A 20,742-nucleotide genomic window follows, 5' to 3' on the forward strand; every position below is an offset into this window, starting at 1 on the left:
AGATGTCTGATTTTAAAATCATTTAAGTAGTAGGATATAACGAATAGCAAACATTAATACGGTTTTAAAAAGAACATAGCTAATCAAGTAGGTATTGTTATGTACAGTCCGCTTTTATACTTTTTCTCTTTTTTCTTAAAATATAATGTATATAGATGTTTCACATTTCTCTTTTACGAAAGCAAAAAATCAAATTAAACTACTTATCACGTCAGGATCGCAAAGCAAAATTATATAAAGAGAAATATTTGCACGCCAGGCTACAGTCAACACTGGATGTATTTGCACTAATTCAGTTTCCGCGCGCATCCGCCACTGGATGCTAATTGTGTTTGAATTGGATGCTACACGGCACCGGCTCCGTAAATGTAACGTTTCAAGAATCATCGGCTTTTCAACACATTTAAAATGGACGTGTGAATTGTACCTTTTTGGATAATATGCTCTTATATTTGGTAATTTGCCTTGATAATGATATTACGAACGTTGCTTTGAATTTTAGAAAATATGTCAGAATATTCGCAAAAAGTTATATTCATAGTTCTGCTATTTCTTTGATTGTAAAAATAGAAATGAGACGGTATAAATTGTGATATAAATTATTGTAGTAAAGTATTACTGAATTCGTGCCAATGAAAAGCAGATTTCGAATAGAATTTTGTGAATAACATACCTACCTACGTATTCAATACGTGAAGTGTAACTCTCGCATTACCCATCGATCGTACGTCTGTATTCGTCTGTGCAATCTACAAATGTATTCAGGATTCAATAATATTCAGTTTTGCAACAGTTAGGTACATTGACTTTAACGAATGCGACTTGTTGTTTTTCCAGAATGAAAGAAGTCTGAATTACTTTCTTTTATTATAGGTAGAAATGCATGAATATCGAAATCGATGTAATTGTTTTGTAGATTATAAAAAATACGTATGTACTTTGTATTAAACTGTTATAAAGAATCACTTAAATTTAGTAAATTAAAACGGAACAAAGTAAATATTAAAAAAAGTTGGGCAAAAATTGCACACAGTGTTTCTTTTTCAGCTATTTAGCCAAATAGATAGAATGCTTAAATCCTATTAAAGCGTTTCTTCAATTGCCCGCTAAATAGACACGCTCTGCTTATTTAACAGCAATTAGCGCTGAACTGACCTGGGATCGTTCAATGGAACATTCTAGGTCACGATGAACAAAAGCGCTTGAACCGCTGCCTCGGGCTGGTTAGCCAACGGGTCCCATTGTTTCACGCCCCATCGACTCGGCATAGGCTTATATAAACCTGGAAGTAACAAGGTGAAGGTGACGCTTATATTTGTTTGTGTATTGTTTTTAATCTGAATACGTACACTTGTTCGTTGCAAAAGAAACGAGGGTAGACTGAAATCAAATTTTCTTTAAAATATTCAGCATTAAAATTGGCATAAATGAGATTTAATGGCTGTTTACCCACCTAATGAGACTTGCAAATTGTTAGATATTATGAGGAGGTAAAAATATCAAAGAGAGCTTTCATTAGTATTCATACAAAATGTTAGTTTCAATCACTTTAATGCTGCATAGAACTCAAAGCTAACGCAAACATAAAGCAACTACTATGTTACTAAAGAATATTCACAAACATTTGACGGAGCGACGCGACGCTTCGTTGCGGAACTAATTTACTACGGTGCGTTTGTCACTAGAGCGAATAAATATAAATTGTAGTCGCTATAGTTATACAGGTAGTTTACGTGTATCGTACAGGTACTTTAATAGAAATGATATGTTACGTGCGTATGACGCAACAGTGTGTGGACACACAACGGTCGGATGTTGTTATATTCACTGTGTAGTTGGTAAAGATAACGCACTAATTCACTCATCGTTTTAACTCGTGTTTGTGGAACGCGATGTGTTTAGTCAATCTGTTCTAGTTAAGCATACATTTGTCCTGGCGTGTGTTAAACGATTCTGTCGTTTCTTAGAATCTTCCATGGTTAGTTCGTAAATTGCGTTGGAAAGTTGTATGCTATGGTGTTTTGTTATAATGCACTTTTTCACTGTGAAGCAAAATTTCAAACTGAAATCGATCTTTGATTCTGAGTATCACGTCGTAGCGCATGATCGATCTTTCATTTTGTTTCTTTTTAATTGATGCAATAAAACAAAATGATATATATAATGTATTATAATTATACATTATACTTGAATAATAATATACTCATTGTCGATTCAACTGTACCTATGTAGGAGAAATTCACATAGATTCAAATGCAATGTCATAATCATGAACAGGTAAAATATGTAAACCGTAAATTTATTAATTAATCAATACGTGTACCCACTTTATTACTTCACTACACACATCAAAAGTGAGGGTTTCACGCTAGAGATTATTGTACTTTAAACAGGGGAATGTGAGGGTACTTTGCTTGAAGGACCTAAGGAGTTACACCAGTCACTTGAAATTTAAAAGCTGGGGTATATAGGATCTTGGGACCCTTTATTTGAACATTGGCTGACAGTTACTTCTCATTTTATTGTGGTTATAATTCCATACTATATTTGAGTTTAAAATTATTTGTAGTGTTGTTTCATAGAACGGAGAAATGTATACGTTTATATAAATTTTATTCAATTTAAAAATATATAAAACATTAAAGATACCCCCGAAAATTCTGTTTGGATTAAACTAATTTGTGACCGTTGTCTTTCCAACCCTCGCGTCCTATCTGTGAGCCAACCCATCCGCAACTAATTAATTGTTATTACATGCTTTAGTAAGGGTGGTATTTGTTACCGATGGTAACAAATTTAGACCACTTAAATCTATGACATTTAAACCATTCATTTCCAAGTGTGTACCGAAAGAACACTATATTGTTTCATATTACATTAGCTATGTATGACATACAAAATATATAGAACGTTTTACAATAAACATACTGAATAATTTGCAAATAATTCAAAGGATTTACGGTCAATAGTATTTTTTTATGATTTTTTAATAAGATGCTTATCGTATTTGAATATCACTATAAGGTGGTTTGTATGCCTTATTACGTAAATTAACTTTAATGTTAGAAAAAACGTGGCAATGATTAAATCAATTATATCAAAATATTGTTGTAAGTAACGCCATTTTTTTCTAAAGCTTCATGTGTGCTAAAAGGTCTCCATCAATATAATGGTTTCCTCACAAAAATCATTAGATAATATTTTTTAACAGTATGTGTTTCAACAGATAATATAATTTTTTTTATAGTAAGATGATGATATAATATTTGGCTTTTTGGTATACCTATTTAACAAAGATATTATTTTTTTTATTCAGGTTAATATTACAACGAACCCTACGAGGAATTATTACGATTATAGCAAGCACGGAATTTTATTTTATTTTTTACCTGTAAATGAAGTAAATGTAAATCGGATGTCTGTTTAAAACAACATCATCATTAAGAAATTTTGAAAGAATAGAAAAAATTTGATCACGAGGCAGGATTCGAACCGTAGCAAGCTACGGTTAGGCAAGATACGCAGGTTCGAATCCTGCCTCGTGATCAATTTTTTTCTATTCTTTCAAAATTTCTTATTTATAAAGCATTTCAATGCTATAAAACTAAAAAAAAATTAAACATCATCATTATTTAATCCCCAGCGCTCATAACCGTATCGCTTACTTACAAACGGCAATTGATCGACCATTTTATGTCGGATCCTCGGTATCTGCGGTCGTAAAGACCTGATAATATACGTATTTGATACGTATAAATAAACACTTGCATAATTTTTGTATCGAATGTATTACATGTTTCTTAGTAGCTTTTGGAATAAGCGTTTGTATGTTTTTGTGATAGAAGCTGGTTGGAATAATATTTGTCTTAATTTTTAATAACTGGGTCATTTGTAGTTTGGAAATTATATTTGGGTAAAGTTTTAATAAAAGATTCCACTGCACTTCTATTTGTATTGTATGTATTTTTTAATCTCCGATATAACAAAACTGTTTAAAGAGAAAAAGAATTTGAAATGAACGTTATAAAACGAACATGTAACAAGCACTGCCTTTAAATATGGTATACAACGAAAATAATAAAACCAATAATTACTAGTATTTTCCTGTGTTTGATTTTATGCGAGTATTATACATTTAGAAATTAAAGATTTTAAACGGATGAAAAAGAAACGAACGAAGAACGAATGAAAAAGAAAATAAACGGATTTTAAATGCGATTTATTCATTATATCATTAACCCGACGTTTCAAACACTTTACACCGAGCGTGGTCACGGTTAATAATATATTGAATAAATAGCGTTTAGTATCCGTTTAAAAGTCTGTAATTCCCAACAATTGATGTTAAATTTCAAACTGAATTCCAAGATTGTCACTATTTGCATGTAATATTTGCCAAAACACAATAATATAACGGTGTTTATGTCAATCATGTAGACGAATACAGTTGTATTTGTTGTTGATAGTTTCACTAAGGATCACACATATGTAACGTAGCTTCTCATTTTACGTAGCGTCTGGTATATTTGCGGATACTCCACCGTATTTGTTAGCTGTTGTTTCGAATGTCGAGTCAGCAGAAGCTGTGTTCCATTAGGATGTACGGAGCGAGCGCTGGAAGGTTGCCATTCGATGCTGCGTCTCGACGTTATTATTTCCGTGTGTCGGGATGGTTTGATCCTCTGGATCGAATGGCCCCTTGGCCGATCTCCAATCACGTGCCGAATCTCTGCGTGTAATCAAGTGACAGACGGCGTATATCTTCTGAGTGACGTTCCGTAGAAATTTGTAGTAGTTGACTTAAGAGTATTAAGGTTACAATCCTTATTATGTTTTTGCAGTCCTTAATATTGAACCTTATTAGGTTTTGAATGTGTATCACAATGGTACGCAATTGTTTAATAATGACAGCTTATAAGAATGCGGGTTGTTCTTTTACACAGTATTATATTGTTATATTGTCTTTTTATTTTGTATTTTTTTATATATAATGCAAGGCTATCCACATGTTATGTCATGGGTATAATTCATAGTCTCCACAGCGAGGCTTAACGCCGTGAGCGGTGAGCATCACACCTTCCACGTAAGTAGATTACACGTGGATAATGTGTCGCCCTGGCGCATATATGCATTACTGGATAAAAGGATATTGAAAACTTTTATGTTCTCACGTGAAAATGGTATCGCAGATTTATTTTTGTATTTTGTTTTCTTCGGAAACATATAGAGTGTGTGTTGAGGAGACAATATAAAACGCACTCTGTATGAACTTAACTTTTAGTCCGATAAAAAGTTAAACAATAAATAAACATACATGTAAAACTAACAGCATGTAGCTGCATTTTCGATAAATAATGAATTCGACAATTTGCGACTATCCGAAAACGCGTTACACGTTCTCAAACAATCTAAACCCGTATCGTGTCGCATGAATTACTTAATTTTAATTCCAGCACGGCGATTACACAAGTGCTCCTCGGTTATATCAAATAGGCTCCCGTGTCTCGGATAAGCGGTAATAATCGTCTCGTAATACGAATAGAAATTGCTTAACATTAGCGAGATCGCTGTGCTAATGTAAATTTACCTACTATCGAAACGTTGCGTAATACATACAATTGCTATAGTAATCTTCTTTGCTTCTAATGATGTTTTACGTAAATGGGGAAGAGTATTGCGATTTTTTTTCGCTAGATATGTTATGGATGTGTGGGACTGGGTTGTATTCAGGTAAGAAAATTCGATCGAAAAACACAGTTTTGTCATTGGCTATTTTATTATCTTATTAATAGTAGCAAGCATATCACGGTGCTTCTTTGTTTCATTAAGAACACCGCGTTATTAAAAATTAATTGTTCAATAAATGCTAAAGCGGAATGTCAGCGGGTAATATTGACAGCAATTTGCGAGTTAATAACAAGCCGTTAATATTCAAACGCGTCTAATCAATTCCATTACAGCAATTTGTCCGAATGATATGCTTTAAAGCTATCATCTCTCTGTGTTGGATATGTCGAACTGGTAAATATAATTTTGGCCTCACACGGCTAACGATTTCCACGAATTTCAGTAGGCGGGTGATTTGAGAGATGATAAATATATTAATTCACTCATACATATCGAAGTAAAGTTGGTATAATTCAGCTTGCAATTAGTATTATATTATTTACTTTGAAATTTCTCTGAAAGCTGTTCGAATAACGTTTAGCACGTAAACCCGTAACCGTATTATATCTCCATTTCGTGAATGGCTCCCTAAGGCGATGACTAACTTTGTTTCTATACTTTGTCACGAAATTAAGTTTACAACAAATTTGAACTTAGTAATGAAACGTGTTTATGTTTAATACATTGAGAAAATGTTATATAATAATAATTATATAATAATTCATAAATAACTTTCATATAGAGTTAATGCATATTTGCATGAATAATTTATAATTCTAAGATATCTTATACCTTTAAACGAGCAATTCTTGTATATATAATCTCGGAATCGGCTCCAACGATTTTCATGAAATTTAGTATACAGGGGGTTTCGGGGCGATAAATCGATCTAGCTAGGAATTTTTTTTAGAAAATGTCATATTCGTGTTTTATTCGTGTTTTTTTTTCCTGACATCTATTGGTGAATAATAATACTATTTTGCCTCGTAGATAGCTGGACAACTGAAATAACACATAGGCACTTTTTATACCGATATTCCTACGGAATACGGACTTGGATAGCGTGGTGACTATAGACTTGGATGGATAGCGTGGTGGATTTTGGTGTGAACCCCCATTAGAGGCCCGTGTCCCCGCAATGAGAACATATATGATTGTGTTTTATGATATTGATATTAATATAAAATAAACTCTCAGAAAAACAGCATTCGTGAATTATAACGACTGCAGACTTAATTATTTTGTACATTTCAATGAGGACTCGAATGGGAAAATTTAGATTTCGACAGTCATTACGTTGCAAATTTTCCGCGTTGAGCACATTCGTATATTTTGTAAAATTTTAGCGCAGTTTATTTTAACTAGAGTGAGGGAATTCAAAATTCCGACGATTCCACTGTTGGAATTGTTTTAATAAAGTTCCCGCTGGGCGAGTGAAATAAGTCTCCGCAAAGCCGAATTAAACATTTATGAAAGTTATATTTTTAAGAGATATGTAAAAATTGTTTGCTCACCTTTTTTTCTTTGTCTTAGAAGAATTACTTGTTTAATCGTAGTTACTTATTAATAAGGTGAATATTTAGCGCGTGTAAATATCTATGAAGTGGAAAATAGAAGTGGATCATTAATTTGCCCCATTATAGGTATATATATGTTTGTTGTTATCAAACCGGAGCTCTTAGTTTTGCCTAATATGTCTTCTGGTCTTGCTTTGAAGCTCTTTAACAAAAGAATTTTCGTAAAATTTAGAAGAAAGTTAATCTTACTTCAAAGATTAATTTTATAAATAAAGAGATGTCCAGTCAAACTTAAATCGGGTATTAAAATGTCTTTATTTGTTTATTTAACAGATTCAGGTAAAACGCCTTTTTAATTTAAATGTTTCATAAAATTGAAATTTGGCTATGCCTAAAGGCATTTTTAAATCTGGGACAAACTATTAACATCGAGAATAGATAATGAGAATATATAATTGTATATCGTTTTCTTTGAAATATTATAAAACACTCGCATAAAGGTTCTATTTTTAACATCATTATTAAAAGTACGATAAAGTAAACGATTAACGGGGACTAACGTGAAGTGTTGTGTTACGCCCACGCGAATATAAAACAAAGCGAAATGCTCCCCATTGTTTTAAAACCAGTAACTCGGGAGATATATTTTGCTGAAAAGGGGCAATTTAGTTTTCAACTTGGGATGAAATAGATTACGTTATGAATTATGTATAAGGGCACATCGAAACATGATTTATACGTCGTATATTTCTAGGTCTAATTTTCATATATCATACATTTTTATTTAACGTAATACATAAATGCGATAATTGTTTTTAACGCCGCCGTATATCATCCAAACTTTATGTCAATTCCAAATATTAATAGCCGCTAATATTTGTATGCTTTAATGATTTTTGATACAAATGAAAATACTTTGTCTGTAGTGACATTAAAAGCATTGTATCAGTTTTTTTAGCTAACGTTAACACCCTCTGTGCCTGGGCGTCGGCGCGAATCCGAGAGATTCATTAAAATATTCGGAATCTTGTCATATAATAAGTAAAGCCAAAACGAGAACGGAGTGGGATGAAAGCACGACCTCCGTCCGGGTGACCTAAAACTGCAGGTGCCAGCGTCGTCGCTTGCGGTGCGGTCCAAGTTGGGATATTATATGAGCTTAGTTGTAGCGGGATACGGGATCTTTAAATTACTTTGTTTGGAACTTTGTTCAACTGAAAAGGCGTGAGTTATGAAGACTGGAGAATGTTGAAGGTAGTACGTTGTAAGAACCATGAATACTAGTAGGTAGATAGCGATACAAAGTTCTCGTTAAATCTTTTATAAGCATGGGTGTTTCTTTCCAAGAGCATATATTGGTAAACTCGTTTGGAGTGTCAATGCTTATTTATGGAGTATGTTAGCTACGAAAAGTTCAATATGAATTCGCTTTCACTTTTAAGAAATTACATTCATCAAAGATGCATTAACGTCGAATGATATTGTGGCCACGTCGTTGACCAAATCGCTGTGGTTTCATTTTCTGTCATGACAACTCATTATGCTTGTAACATGTTATGTGTAGGTTTTATTTAATTTTTAGTTTTATAGCATTGAAATGCTTTATATATGAGAAATTTTGAAAGAATAGAAAACATTTGATCACGAGGCAGGATTCGAACCTGCGTTTCTTGCCTAACCGTAGCAACGCCTAGCCTCTAGGTTCGCCTCTAGGTGTAGGATTTTTTTAATATTTTTTTTAAGAACGGGCAACTCAGCTGGTGGGTCGCCTAATAGTAAGGGACCATCTACGCCTATAAACACTTGCAGTGGTATTTATATAGGCTTACTAGCTGCGCCCCGCGGTTTCACCCGCGTAAGTCCGTATCCCGTAGGAATATCGGGATAAATAGATGTTGGCCGATTCTCACACATACCCAATATGCACACAAAATTTCATAAGAATCGGTCCAGCCGTTTCGGAGGAGTTTGGCAACGAAAACTGTGACACGAGAATTTTATATATAAGAAGATATAGGCTAGACTTTATATAGGACTTCTGTAAATGCATTGTCATATTTATAAATAAAAAAAGGATATAGAAAGGATTGACGCCGAGATAGTAGAAAAGGACTCCCTCACTGTAGGAAACACAGTAGCATTCGCATGGTATTTGCGCTGATCTTTCGTGGGAATGTGGTATCTTCTCCACTGCGAGATGGCCCGATTTGTGCCGAAGCGTATTTGACTCCTACATTAAAAATGAAGTCGATTTTTTGTACATTATTAGCCTTTTGCATAACAAATACGTTTAAAATAAGTTGTAGTTTAAATACATAATATGTTTTTGGTTCGTAATCTATTTTCAGTGCGTTTCCCAATTCAAAAATTTAAATACAATCATAACGACGAATAGAAGACGGAAATTATATCGACAGTAAAGAATTAACATTGAAATACTGCTTAATGTAAACAACTCTCTTAATTTAAACACATATTATTATTTCATTATGTCTTATTAAGTTATTTCATTACAACATTGTCTCTTTCTATGATAATTAGCCTTAAGTATGGATCTATACAAAATTTAGTTCTTTTTTTGTTTTAGAATCGCTTGATACTAGTCTCTTGGTCCGCACAGATAAGCAAAGTTTTAACTACCCACTGTTTGGATTCGCTAATTGTTAGCCTGGTGGAGCGCATTCTGTAATATTCTATAACAATTTATATTTTTTGTATGTACTTCATATCTGTATCTTATATAAGAAGACATTAAATGCGTACATGTACATACCATGAACTCTTTTTCTTTTTTTTGCAATTCATAAGATAATTTCTATCTTCTTAATATATAAAAATCCTATAAAGGGTCATGATGTATGTTCCCAATGAAATCTTCACCAACTAAACCGCATTTGACGAAATTTGGCATTTTATGTGTAATTTGCCAAATTTGGTCCAACTTAAGATATATTATAGTTTTTATTTCGATTAATTATCCCAATAATTTATAATCTTTTTTAATTTTTACTCAGCCACAGCAACGCGTGGTCGGGTATGCTAGTAAGTGTTAAATATTGTTATTAAACAATTCGTTTTCTTAAATACTTGTACGTTTTGTGAAATTTCGTATTCATAATGTGCTAGGAGTGTTTTAACTCACTTGAAACCATTCACTTGTCTATTAACATATTACAATTGTACCAATTTACAACTGTAACAATTCCACATGATAGATTGGTTGCGGTTGGCTGAATGCCAGCATTTTGGATAATCTGTTGGAGAAATGTTCAATCACGCTTAGGTTTTGAGGCTATTTTATTGTAGTTATTTATTATTGATTAGATGAGATTAAAAGTACATAAATAACTGTCCTTTCGTCAGTTCGGTATGATCGAGGTAACTATGGGCAGTTTGATGTTTAACATTAGCGATACTCCACCGTTATAATTTATAGTTCGTTTAATAAAAAAAAAGCTTTATTTGGGCTAATTATAAAGTTTATGACTATTATCGATATTTCAATATTATATTTCTGATGCAGTTTAAACGGCATTTAACATCTTTGTAGAGTTCGAACCCATCTTTTACTCGTTTAAAGCAAATGTTGCTTATTGTCATTGGGTAAATGTAAAATATTGAACTATATAAAAAGCTTCCTAAAGAAATCTTTCAGCACGTTATATGTGCTTTCACTCGTTTCATTGCGGTTTCCCCTCTGTATCAGTTCTTAATCTTATATCGACGGTGGAGAAACCTAAGCCGAGCATTCGCAACAATAGACGAAATTGTCGGTTGATAACGCGCCTCGAGGAAAAAAGAGGAATTGCTAAGATAAAAGGACAATCGTGTCCCACGCCTCCACGAGATACATTTATTAGTGCGGAGCGACGGGTTTTGTTCGTAAAAGTGTTGCGTACGTATGATAAGTCGACAATATTAGCGCGGGAGAGTTATGGCGATCCCATGTCGCTTGACCACTGTTATTTTTTGGGTATTATGGGCTGTGGTGACATAAGGGTGTAGATTTTTCATCGATTTATAGAGGCGAAGGCTGTGGGATACTGTGTGTAATAAAGAAATATGGGTGTTTTAAAATATCTGGTTAAAAATTAGGGTAAGATTGCGTAAGACAAGTTCTAATTTTGATGAAAAGATGCTACAAGTTTAATATTAGATTTTTTATATTGTGTGTGATTTTTAGCCGATAGCAATGCAAAATTTTGCATTTTCTTGCCGCATATTTCTCGTACCTAAACCGTAAGTCTCTTCAGTGCCTACAATATAAATTTACCTTCGTTAATAACCCGTCAAAAGCAGTTATTGCTATCATTATTGAAATAGTAATTTTCCTTTCCAATGAGCTGCCTTGAACATCTAAATGGGTTTTCTGAGAAGTAACTTGAAGTATGTAAAACCGAGATTTTTCGCCCTTTACAAATATTGCAGAGGCGTTTTCGAAATAAATTTTTCAGTAGTACCCACAACCCCAACTGAGTTACAAAGTCACTGTATTTCATCACTTCATTTCTGTATCTAACGTAAATTAATACCCACGTCAGTCTGTCATAATCTTCGTTTTAATAATATTTTACAGCAGGAATTGATACCACAATTGGTTTACAATTCCAATTTTTGAGGGACGAAAGAAAATAGAGATTCAAGATTCTAAAGAGATTTCTACAATCTAGGCGTGCTATTATAATATTTCATAAACATTCAGCCAGTAATAAACCTGCTGAATAAAGCCAGTTACAATAACCGAATACAGCAATGTTTCGCCTAATGCCTCACATGAAACACGTTTAATTGCGAAGTGCAACTGACCTTACGCTATTTTTGCTGAGTGGGTGCTTCCCTTAACGTGGCTCGCGGCTCGACATCTAGAGAGCTCTCTCGTAGACTAGACTTAAGCTCATTTTAGCTCTATTTGGAGCGTGAGAAATTAGATGTGCGCATATGGGTAACGCGTTGTTAATGCATTTCAACATTACTGTTAACATCTGGCTCACAAAGTCGTATAGGAATGGATTTTTTTATCACATTTTTATATCGATATGATAAGTTACTTAATACTTTATAATAGAAAGTTTATATCTGTTTATATACGACCGTTTTCTGAGAAGAAAGTTGTTGTGTTTGAAAAAAAATCTTTTATCTATCAGACCCGTTTATTTGTTCAATTTTGACGTTCTATTGCAATGGATTATTTGGTTTTTGTTATTATATATGTGTAATTATTACACATTAAAACATGTTTAAGCAAACAAAAATCATATTTGTCTAATTTTGTATTCAATTTTATTGATTCCTTCAAGATTGTCTTTATTTACTTTATCCATAAGAATTGTTCTGTAAGTATTTATTCCAACTTGGATTCTACGCTCTTGGAAAGTCAATGATACTGTAGGAAGTTTCTATGTCATCTTATCCTTAGCTTTTCTCTTTCCGATATTTTGATATATTGCATCCATATATCATCTGTTAGTTCTTTGTTTATGTATTTTATCTTGTTCTGCGGTGTATATTGATATAGAAATACAGATCGAGGTGGTTACTTGTGTATATTATTCCAATTTGATATACAATTGTGAAAATAAATTGCGTATATTTAAGTAAGTTCGAACTAATTTTGATTTGTCTCAACGTTTTCTTTGTGTTAATTGAGATTGAATTGTCTCAATTAACATGACGACCATTTTGAAATATGCCGTTATATAATAGGTGTCATAATCTATTAGATATTGGATGATATAACATTTTAATGGAAACCTATTTCTTAAATCTCGAATGAAGTAAAAAGTATTTGATGGAAAAAGTCTTGCAAAGAAAAAGTATTTAGAGCCTGGCCGGAAAAAGAACGGCAAACCTCGAGTTTTACAAATCCTTTCCAGCAAAGCTCACTATTTACAAGACGGCAAACTTTTTCATTCGCAGTTTTCCTTCATTAAGCCGGTTCATTTGCCCGCAGGTTCCGGCAAGTCGTACACCATGATGGGCGCGCCGGGGCCCGACGAGGGCGGCATTATACCGCGGCTGTGCGATGCGCTCTTCGAACGGATAGCGAAGCAACAGTCGCCGCCCGCGCTCACGTACAAGGTAGGCCATTGTGCAGCACGACGGTTTTGTTCTTGTACGCTTTGTTTGCAGCTACGGGATGCGTAAAGGGTAAAAGGAGTAAAGGGAGGGTTGGGAAGACCGGAGGTTGAGTCATTGCGTGCTATTAATTTGAGTGACAATGGTGTGTAGTTTAGCGTGCGTTAGGGTTTTGTTTCAAGTGTCACGTAGGTGAACATGTAATCTAAGATAATCGCAACAAGCGTAGGTTTTATTAAGCTTAGCTTTCTAAATGTGAACGTTTGTACGTGCAAGGATATGGTGGGAATAGTGTAGACTTTCTCTAGAACTAAAATCATGTTTTTCGGTTTCGTTTCCGTATGAACAAGTATCATCTATTATATATCATATGATTGGTCTTTGAAAAAAATGTAAAAGAGTGATTTTGTAGTTTTTATTTAGATAATAAAAATAAGGTCTCATTCTTTTAATTTTGAGTTTTATAGCATTGAAATGCTTTATAAATGAGGAATTTTGAAAGAATAGAAAAAATACGATCACGAGGCAGGATTCGAACCTGCGTTTCTTGCCTAACCGTAGCAACTACGTTGCTCTTCTTTCTTTCTTTCAAAATTTCTCAGGTCTCTTTCTTGTCAAAAAGCCTACATTTTTCATCCACAGGGTGTAGTAGATATGTCACACACGAAACTTTGTCAAATAACCTACTTATTAAGAAGTAATTTCACACGTGAAGCAGAATATTGATATGATTAATAAGTGATGATGTAATATGATTCTCCTTCAGGTGGAAGTATCATACATGGAGATATACAACGAGCGCGTGCACGACCTCCTCGACCCGGAGACGACGCGGCGCTCGCTGCGGGTCCGCGAACACGCGGTGCTGGGACCCTACGTGGATGGCCTCTCGCAGCTGGCCGTCACGTCTTACCATGTATGTTTAGATCGTAGTTTTACTAGGATCTCCTGAACGTTCTCTCTCCGTTCTACTCCTTTACTATATATTTGCTGATGCAAATGATGCATTGATTGGTAATAGAAATGCTACATGAACCAGAAGAAAAACGATAATCGTCATATAAATATTTCCATAGAAAAAGTCTCATTCTCGGTCTAATGATTATATCATTCGTGTTGCGTTACATGTATCGAAAAAAAAAACAACCTAAATGTATTATTGGTTTATCTGCATTGGTATGTAATATCTTTTAAATAAATAGCTGCCTGACGACTTCTCGCTCGCGTTAGAAGACAGATATGACAGTTAATGTTTACAGCATATTTCATAATATTACAAACATCCATCCCTGTTACATAAAATATCAGAATACCGTACCTGTATATGTACCCTTTCAAAACGACTTGACGTGAGCAGATGATAAAGGTATTACACATTGCAATTTTACAGCCCAGAATTAGATTATTATATTAAAATTCTATTGTAAGATGTTTTCAAATCGCTCTTGTAGTTTTTGTGTACAAACATGCATACAAAATCACAAATGTTTCCTCGTTATAATATAAGTTTATAAATATTTAGCAATTATCTGCCATCAAATTTAAAAATTTCACAAATTTAAAAACATAATTCCGCGAATCTGAAAGTTGGATACTGACATTACAGTATTTATTATAAAGCACTTTTATTCGTTTCAAATTCGAGTTTTAATTAACGAAGACTTTGAAAACCGTTGCGACTGAATGGTACCTTTTGTAATGTATACTTTTTTTAAACTTCATTCGACTTTGACCTTTCCGAAGGCACTCCACAGAGCACAGGTCAGACATATCTTCACATCTTTCTTTGTAAGAAAGGTCAGGTTAAGTCGATTATTATCTCTACTGCTGATCTACCGCGTATCTTCCGATATAAGACAAGGTAACATGAGTATTTACCAGTTGTGAAGGTATCTTGCCTTCGCTTTAGTTTTTATACGACATCGGGTGTACATAATAAGATGAATTTCTTTGCATTGCTTCTTAAATTGTTAGAATGTGTTTAATGTACACATCCACATAACGATTACGATATTTAAAATAAATAGATTATATGTTACTACGCCGTGAAGTGAGAGCATAAATCACAAACACATAGCGGCTATCTGGATATCTGTTAATTTTATAAATTTCCATAAGCATCCATTAAATATTAGGAACGGGGGAATTACGTCGATCGTGGCTTCAAAGATTGTCCGTTCCGACGGCTTCATTACGCCGAGTCGTGCTCCGAGGCTTAACGGTATCCATTATTTTGTCTTGATTGCCGTTAATACTCGCTTCAACTCTAAACGTTTAATTTTCTTAGTCCTGCTCTCGAGCGATCTCGCTTGCGAATATCGTTTGTTATCTTTGAAATTCAATCTAACTTTGCTCGTGTCTCACTCGGGTTTCACGACTGACGTTCGGTTGAAACGTTGGTTTGGTTAAAAGTGTCTTGTTTACATTTCAGTCGATGTGATTCGTGTTTGAAAAATTGTTGAATGTATATTCTGTTATATATGTATGTAATGTTTGGTCATTGAACTACTCTACGGTGTACCTTAAAAATGTGAATGAGATCGCACGAAAGAATTACATTTAAATTGGAAGGAATTATATATTGAAAGCGTGCGATTTCGTTTATAATATTAATTATAGGCTCGCTGAAATTAATGTTTCTGAGTCGTATAATAACATTTATTGATTTTTATAGTAACCTATTTACAGGGGCTGTGTTAAAAGTATATTTATTCACAACTATGCCGTATGTCATAATGTTAATTAATAAAAGTAGTATGAACAAATACGTAGTCATACTACATATTTATATAAAATTCACAATTGCTATAATAATTCTATTTTAAAACGAAGACAGGGACTGAGCATATAACCCAATAGAATATTAGACTATAAAATTTCTCCTCAGTTGCTTTAGCGGATCAATGCAATTAAGAAGCAAATTCGATGAAAGTAAAGATTTTATTGGTGGAAAGTATTGTTATTTTTCAAAAATATGTTGATTATCTACCTATTTCAATAGTTCAAGCTAATTGAAATTTCAGGGTTTGTGGAAGCGTAATATAACATCTATATCAGTACATACTGTGAATTATATTACGCCCAGCAAATTTCATTTGGGCGATATTGTGATTTCGAAAAATATCTTACTATTTATTTATAGTAAAATTGTTTAAAGAATATTGTTATAATTTCACAATATTCTTGAAACAATTTATTCCAAAAATCACTGTAATTGGATATTTGTATTGATAATTAATTGTTTATAAATATTTAAATTATATTTTTTCAGACTATAACGATGAAACATAAAACTGCTCTAAGAAAAATTCTTCTCCATCGTCGGTTTAATGAATAGGTTTTTAATAAATTGTAAAATATCTCGCAATATCTATCTAAAGCATATTATTTATAAATGGTACTTATACCTAGGTGTAGCTTAAGGTACCAATTAGTACCTAAATATGAAGGAAATGATAAAAGAAAAAAGTGTAAACAGATTAAACACTTAATGTCGGAAGTATTATAGAATTTACATTCATACTTGACCATGAATCGGCAAAAGTACATATTATAGATTACAGATATTACGTAACTAGCACAGTGCGCCACTAAGTCAGGGCTATGCGATTGAATACGTAATGTGCGTTAGCTCGAATGATGGATTACATTCGCCGAATGTACATTTTACATCACGCGTCAGTATGGTGTTTCGGCTTTGTGCTGCTCTGAGTTTTCGCCCGAAAATTTTAGATCGTTCGCAACGAATATGCGTAGAGATTAGCTTTCATTAAAATGTTATTGTTATTAGATGGATTGCTTCTGTCTCATTATTTTGTAAAAATGAGATTGATATCTCAAAATTTTACAATGAAGTATTAAAAAAATAAAGGTTCTCTCATCATCATTCATTGAAAAAGGTTTAAATAATGCAAATACCATATTGATTTTGACGAGTTTGTAGGAAGCGTTAAATGGTCCGATGATTCAATATTTAGACGTGATTCCCACAATTTCCGATGTTTTAATGAATGCGGTCGTTTTAAATGAACGTCAAAATTTATATTGAAAGCCGATTATATTTCAAACATTTTAACTGGTTTGTTGGTGGGCACGATCTTCAAACAAGGGAAAATGAGTTTGCTATTTGTATAAATAAGCTCCTTACAGGCAATTAGTGGTATTTGTTGAGCAATGGTTGTTACTTCGTGGACTCGAGTGTATCAACAGAACGATATTCTGAAGTCTGATTTTTTTTTTATATATACGCGATTGTTTCTCTAGATTATAAAGGGAAAAGATTAAATAAGAACAATACTATGAAATATTGTGGATCAATGCCATCTCCTGACAAGTTAAGAGAATACAATATTTGCTACGAAATTACGTTCTTTTCAACGTAATCCATCTTAAATATGCCTTTTTTATTAGAGTACATTTGAAAGGTCGTAATTTTATTTATTCACTAGACGTGTTACGCGTAAAACTCAGAATATAAGGACGAGAGCCTGTAAAGGTGCTTCAAACAAACCTAAGTAAATAGCGTTTAATTTGCCAACTTTATTTGCGTATTCGTTACGTTTTAATGTGTTTGAAATTTTTATATATCTATTGTAAGGGTATTGTAAAAGCTCACAATTTTTACTTTGATATAAACTGTTGTACTTATTTTGTTTTAGTTAATAAAAAGAGTGGTTTATTTGTATAAAAGTACTAAGAATTTCTTGAAAATTACGTTACGCCTCCGGCCTCTCCTTTGCTCTTCCAATTAAAAGATTTCAGCTTCTGTTCGTTATTATTTGACTTAACGAATTAAATTCAAAATAATCGTAAGAAGAAATCATAGTCTAAGAACCCGTTGCTTGATTCTGTATGTAATTGTTTTTATATCTGCGGCGTTCTTTCGGGATTTCTAGTCCGAGACGGGATTCGAACCCGCATCTTTTGCGGAACTGTGGCTATGTCTGGTATACAAAATCTCTCATACATAAAATTTCCCATTTATAAACCATTTGAATGCTATAAAACTAAAAAATTAAAATCTCAGAAACATTGATTACCGTATAATATTTCATAGCTCATATGTAATTCGGAGACGACCTTCAGCTAATAAACAATATCAGATAGGTATTCGCTATCAACAAGTGCGAAACAAGGGCTTAGTGAGAGTACTATCGTGTATCGATTATTCAATGAGCACTTTGCTTTACAAGCAACGACCGTGACCCGCCGCCTTTGTGCCCGGAACTGGGTTAAAGATGGAACAAGGATGAAATTACTTTTGTTTGTAAACTTCTATAATAGTACGGAGGTTTATGTTCACGGTATTTTTATAACATGACTTTTGTTGAAGATAAATTTGTATGAATGTATGTTTAGGATAAATTTATACCCATATTAATCTTAACGAATAAAAATCGATCAATTGCGAGTCGGAATCGCGATAGTAAGGATTGCGCCCAAATAAGGTAAAGGGCAACAACTATAAAAAAATATTAAAATATTAGTCAACCAACCAACTTATGACCGTACCAACCTTTGCAACAGAAATATATTATCTCTGAAAATTTCAACTGTCTAAATATCACGTTTCGTGAGACAGCCTGGTGACAGACGGACGAATGGGCAGACAGTTACAGTTAAATTTTATAGGCCGATATTTTTGTTTGCGCCATAAAGAAAATCCTGTGATCACGAATTTGTTCTGATTAAGTACGCTAATAACGTAACGCAAGCAGTGGTGGCTCAGTGGTGAGAACCTCGGACTTCAAAAATCGATAAGTCGGGGTTCGAGACCGGGCGAGCGTGCAGGAAATAAAATGATTTTTCAATTTATCTGCACATGTGGATAACATCACCACTGCTTAAAACAGTGAAGGAAAACATCGTGAGGAAACCGGCATGTCCAAGAATCAAAAGTTCGACGACATGTGACATCTGGCAACCCGCACTTGGCCAGCGTGGTGGATTATGGCCTGAACCCTCATAGGAGGCCTGTGTCCCAGCAGTGGGAACATACAAGAGCTGATGATGATGAAGTACGCTAATTAATTAATGTAAACGTTTATTTGTATTTAAACGTACACACAAATAAGCTTGCATATTCCAGAAACTTTTTACTCGTAAACCAAAGTGACGCCAGAAATATATTAAATGTGAAATGCAATTTCCGTTCCATGCAACACATTTATTTACTGTCCTCGGTAAAGCCAAATAGATTTAAAGAATACATCGTGAATTTTTCGTACGTAAATAATTGGGAAATCTGCTTTCTTGATGTCGTCCGCAGCGCTATGATAAATGTATTGTGGTGTATCAATTTGGCAGATAATATAGCACGTTTGCATCCCTCGAACGTAATTTAATATTGGTCGGACGTTTGGCGTGTCGGGGCGGCAAACCGTCACGAGTTCTGGCTTCTGGCAAGAGCAGTTCCGCTTCGAGACATTGAAATTACTTGGATGTTACGGCTGCTATGTATCAGCTAGAAACGGCAGCTCAAAACTTGCCCAGATATTGTGTAAGTTTCCTTGACGTAACACAATGACGTTAGCTTCAAAGGGTACATATATGGACTAGAAGGGTGCTTTATATTGTTAAAGCTTAATGCTGTTGGATAGGCAATGGTAATTTTAAAAGGCTTTAAAGTTTAACATTTTGATCTCTTGAATTTCACATTTAATACACAAAATAATGTATACAAATTTACAAGTAGGATATATTTGTGTTTCCTTTTACTTATTATACTCTAATATACATGAGCATACTAAGTGAATATTTAGGCTATTGTTTTTCTGGAAGCTTTGTGTTCAGTTGCGCTGCGAATTGTGCCAATGAAAGGTTATATATTAGAGTGGTTCGGATTATACATTGAACCCTCATGGGACGCCCGTGTCCTGGCTGTGGAAACAAGTATCCATAAATCATGAAGCTATTGATGAAATCGTTCACAGGACATAGACAACCTGATGACCGAAGGCAACAAGTCGCGCACGGTTGCCGCGACGAACATGAACAGCGAATCGTCGCGGTCGCACGCGGTGTTCAGCGTGGTGCTGACGCAGACGCTGTGCGACTCGGCGACCGGCGTCAGCGGGGAGAAGGTGGCGCGGCTGTCGCTGGTGGACCTCGCCGGGTCGGAGAGGGCGGTCAAGACGGGGGCGGTTGGCGATCGGCTGAAGGAGGGCTCTAATATTAATAAGTGAGTTATTTTTTAAGGGAGGGGGATGGGGGGATTAATGTAGTGTGTGAGATCGATAGTCATGTAATGTTGTTAATATTTTAATAGTTTTGTTTGAAATTAGGATCTCATTTTAGACTATTTTTTAAGAATAGAAATAATTTGCTAATGTGTAAAATTATCTTATATAGAAAGATGGGACAATGATTTTAGGAGGATATGATTTTAATCTAAAAAATAATTATGATGTTAATTGTAATATTTTAAGTCATTTAAAAAGGTAGGGGTTTAATCTGACATAACGTTATATTTGTTTCCCCAGGT

The 20,742-nt window shown here is 34.1% G+C and overlaps 1 protein-coding gene across 6 annotated transcripts in view; it reads left to right on the forward strand.

Moving 5' to 3' along the window:
- LOC119829816 (kinesin-like protein KIF13B) overlaps window positions 1–20,742 on the forward strand; it is a 100,541-nt gene that overhangs the window by 54,921 nt on the left and 24,878 nt on the right. For all 6 annotated transcript variants that reach the window (XM_038352544.1, XM_038352545.1, XM_038352547.1 and 3 more), the window contains exons 4-6: window positions 13,135–13,262; window positions 14,026–14,175; window positions 20,192–20,439. In XM_038352544.1, the coding sequence (XP_038208472.1) occupies window positions 13,135–13,262; window positions 14,026–14,175; window positions 20,192–20,439 (526 nt within the window). The remainder of the gene's footprint in view (window positions 1–13,134; window positions 13,263–14,025; window positions 14,176–20,191; window positions 20,440–20,742) is intronic.

This window comes from Zerene cesonia, chromosome 10 (genome assembly GCF_012273895.1).
Source record: "Zerene cesonia ecotype Mississippi chromosome 10, Zerene_cesonia_1.1, whole genome shotgun sequence".
Taxonomy (NCBI): domain Eukaryota; kingdom Metazoa; phylum Arthropoda; class Insecta; order Lepidoptera; family Pieridae; genus Zerene; species Zerene cesonia.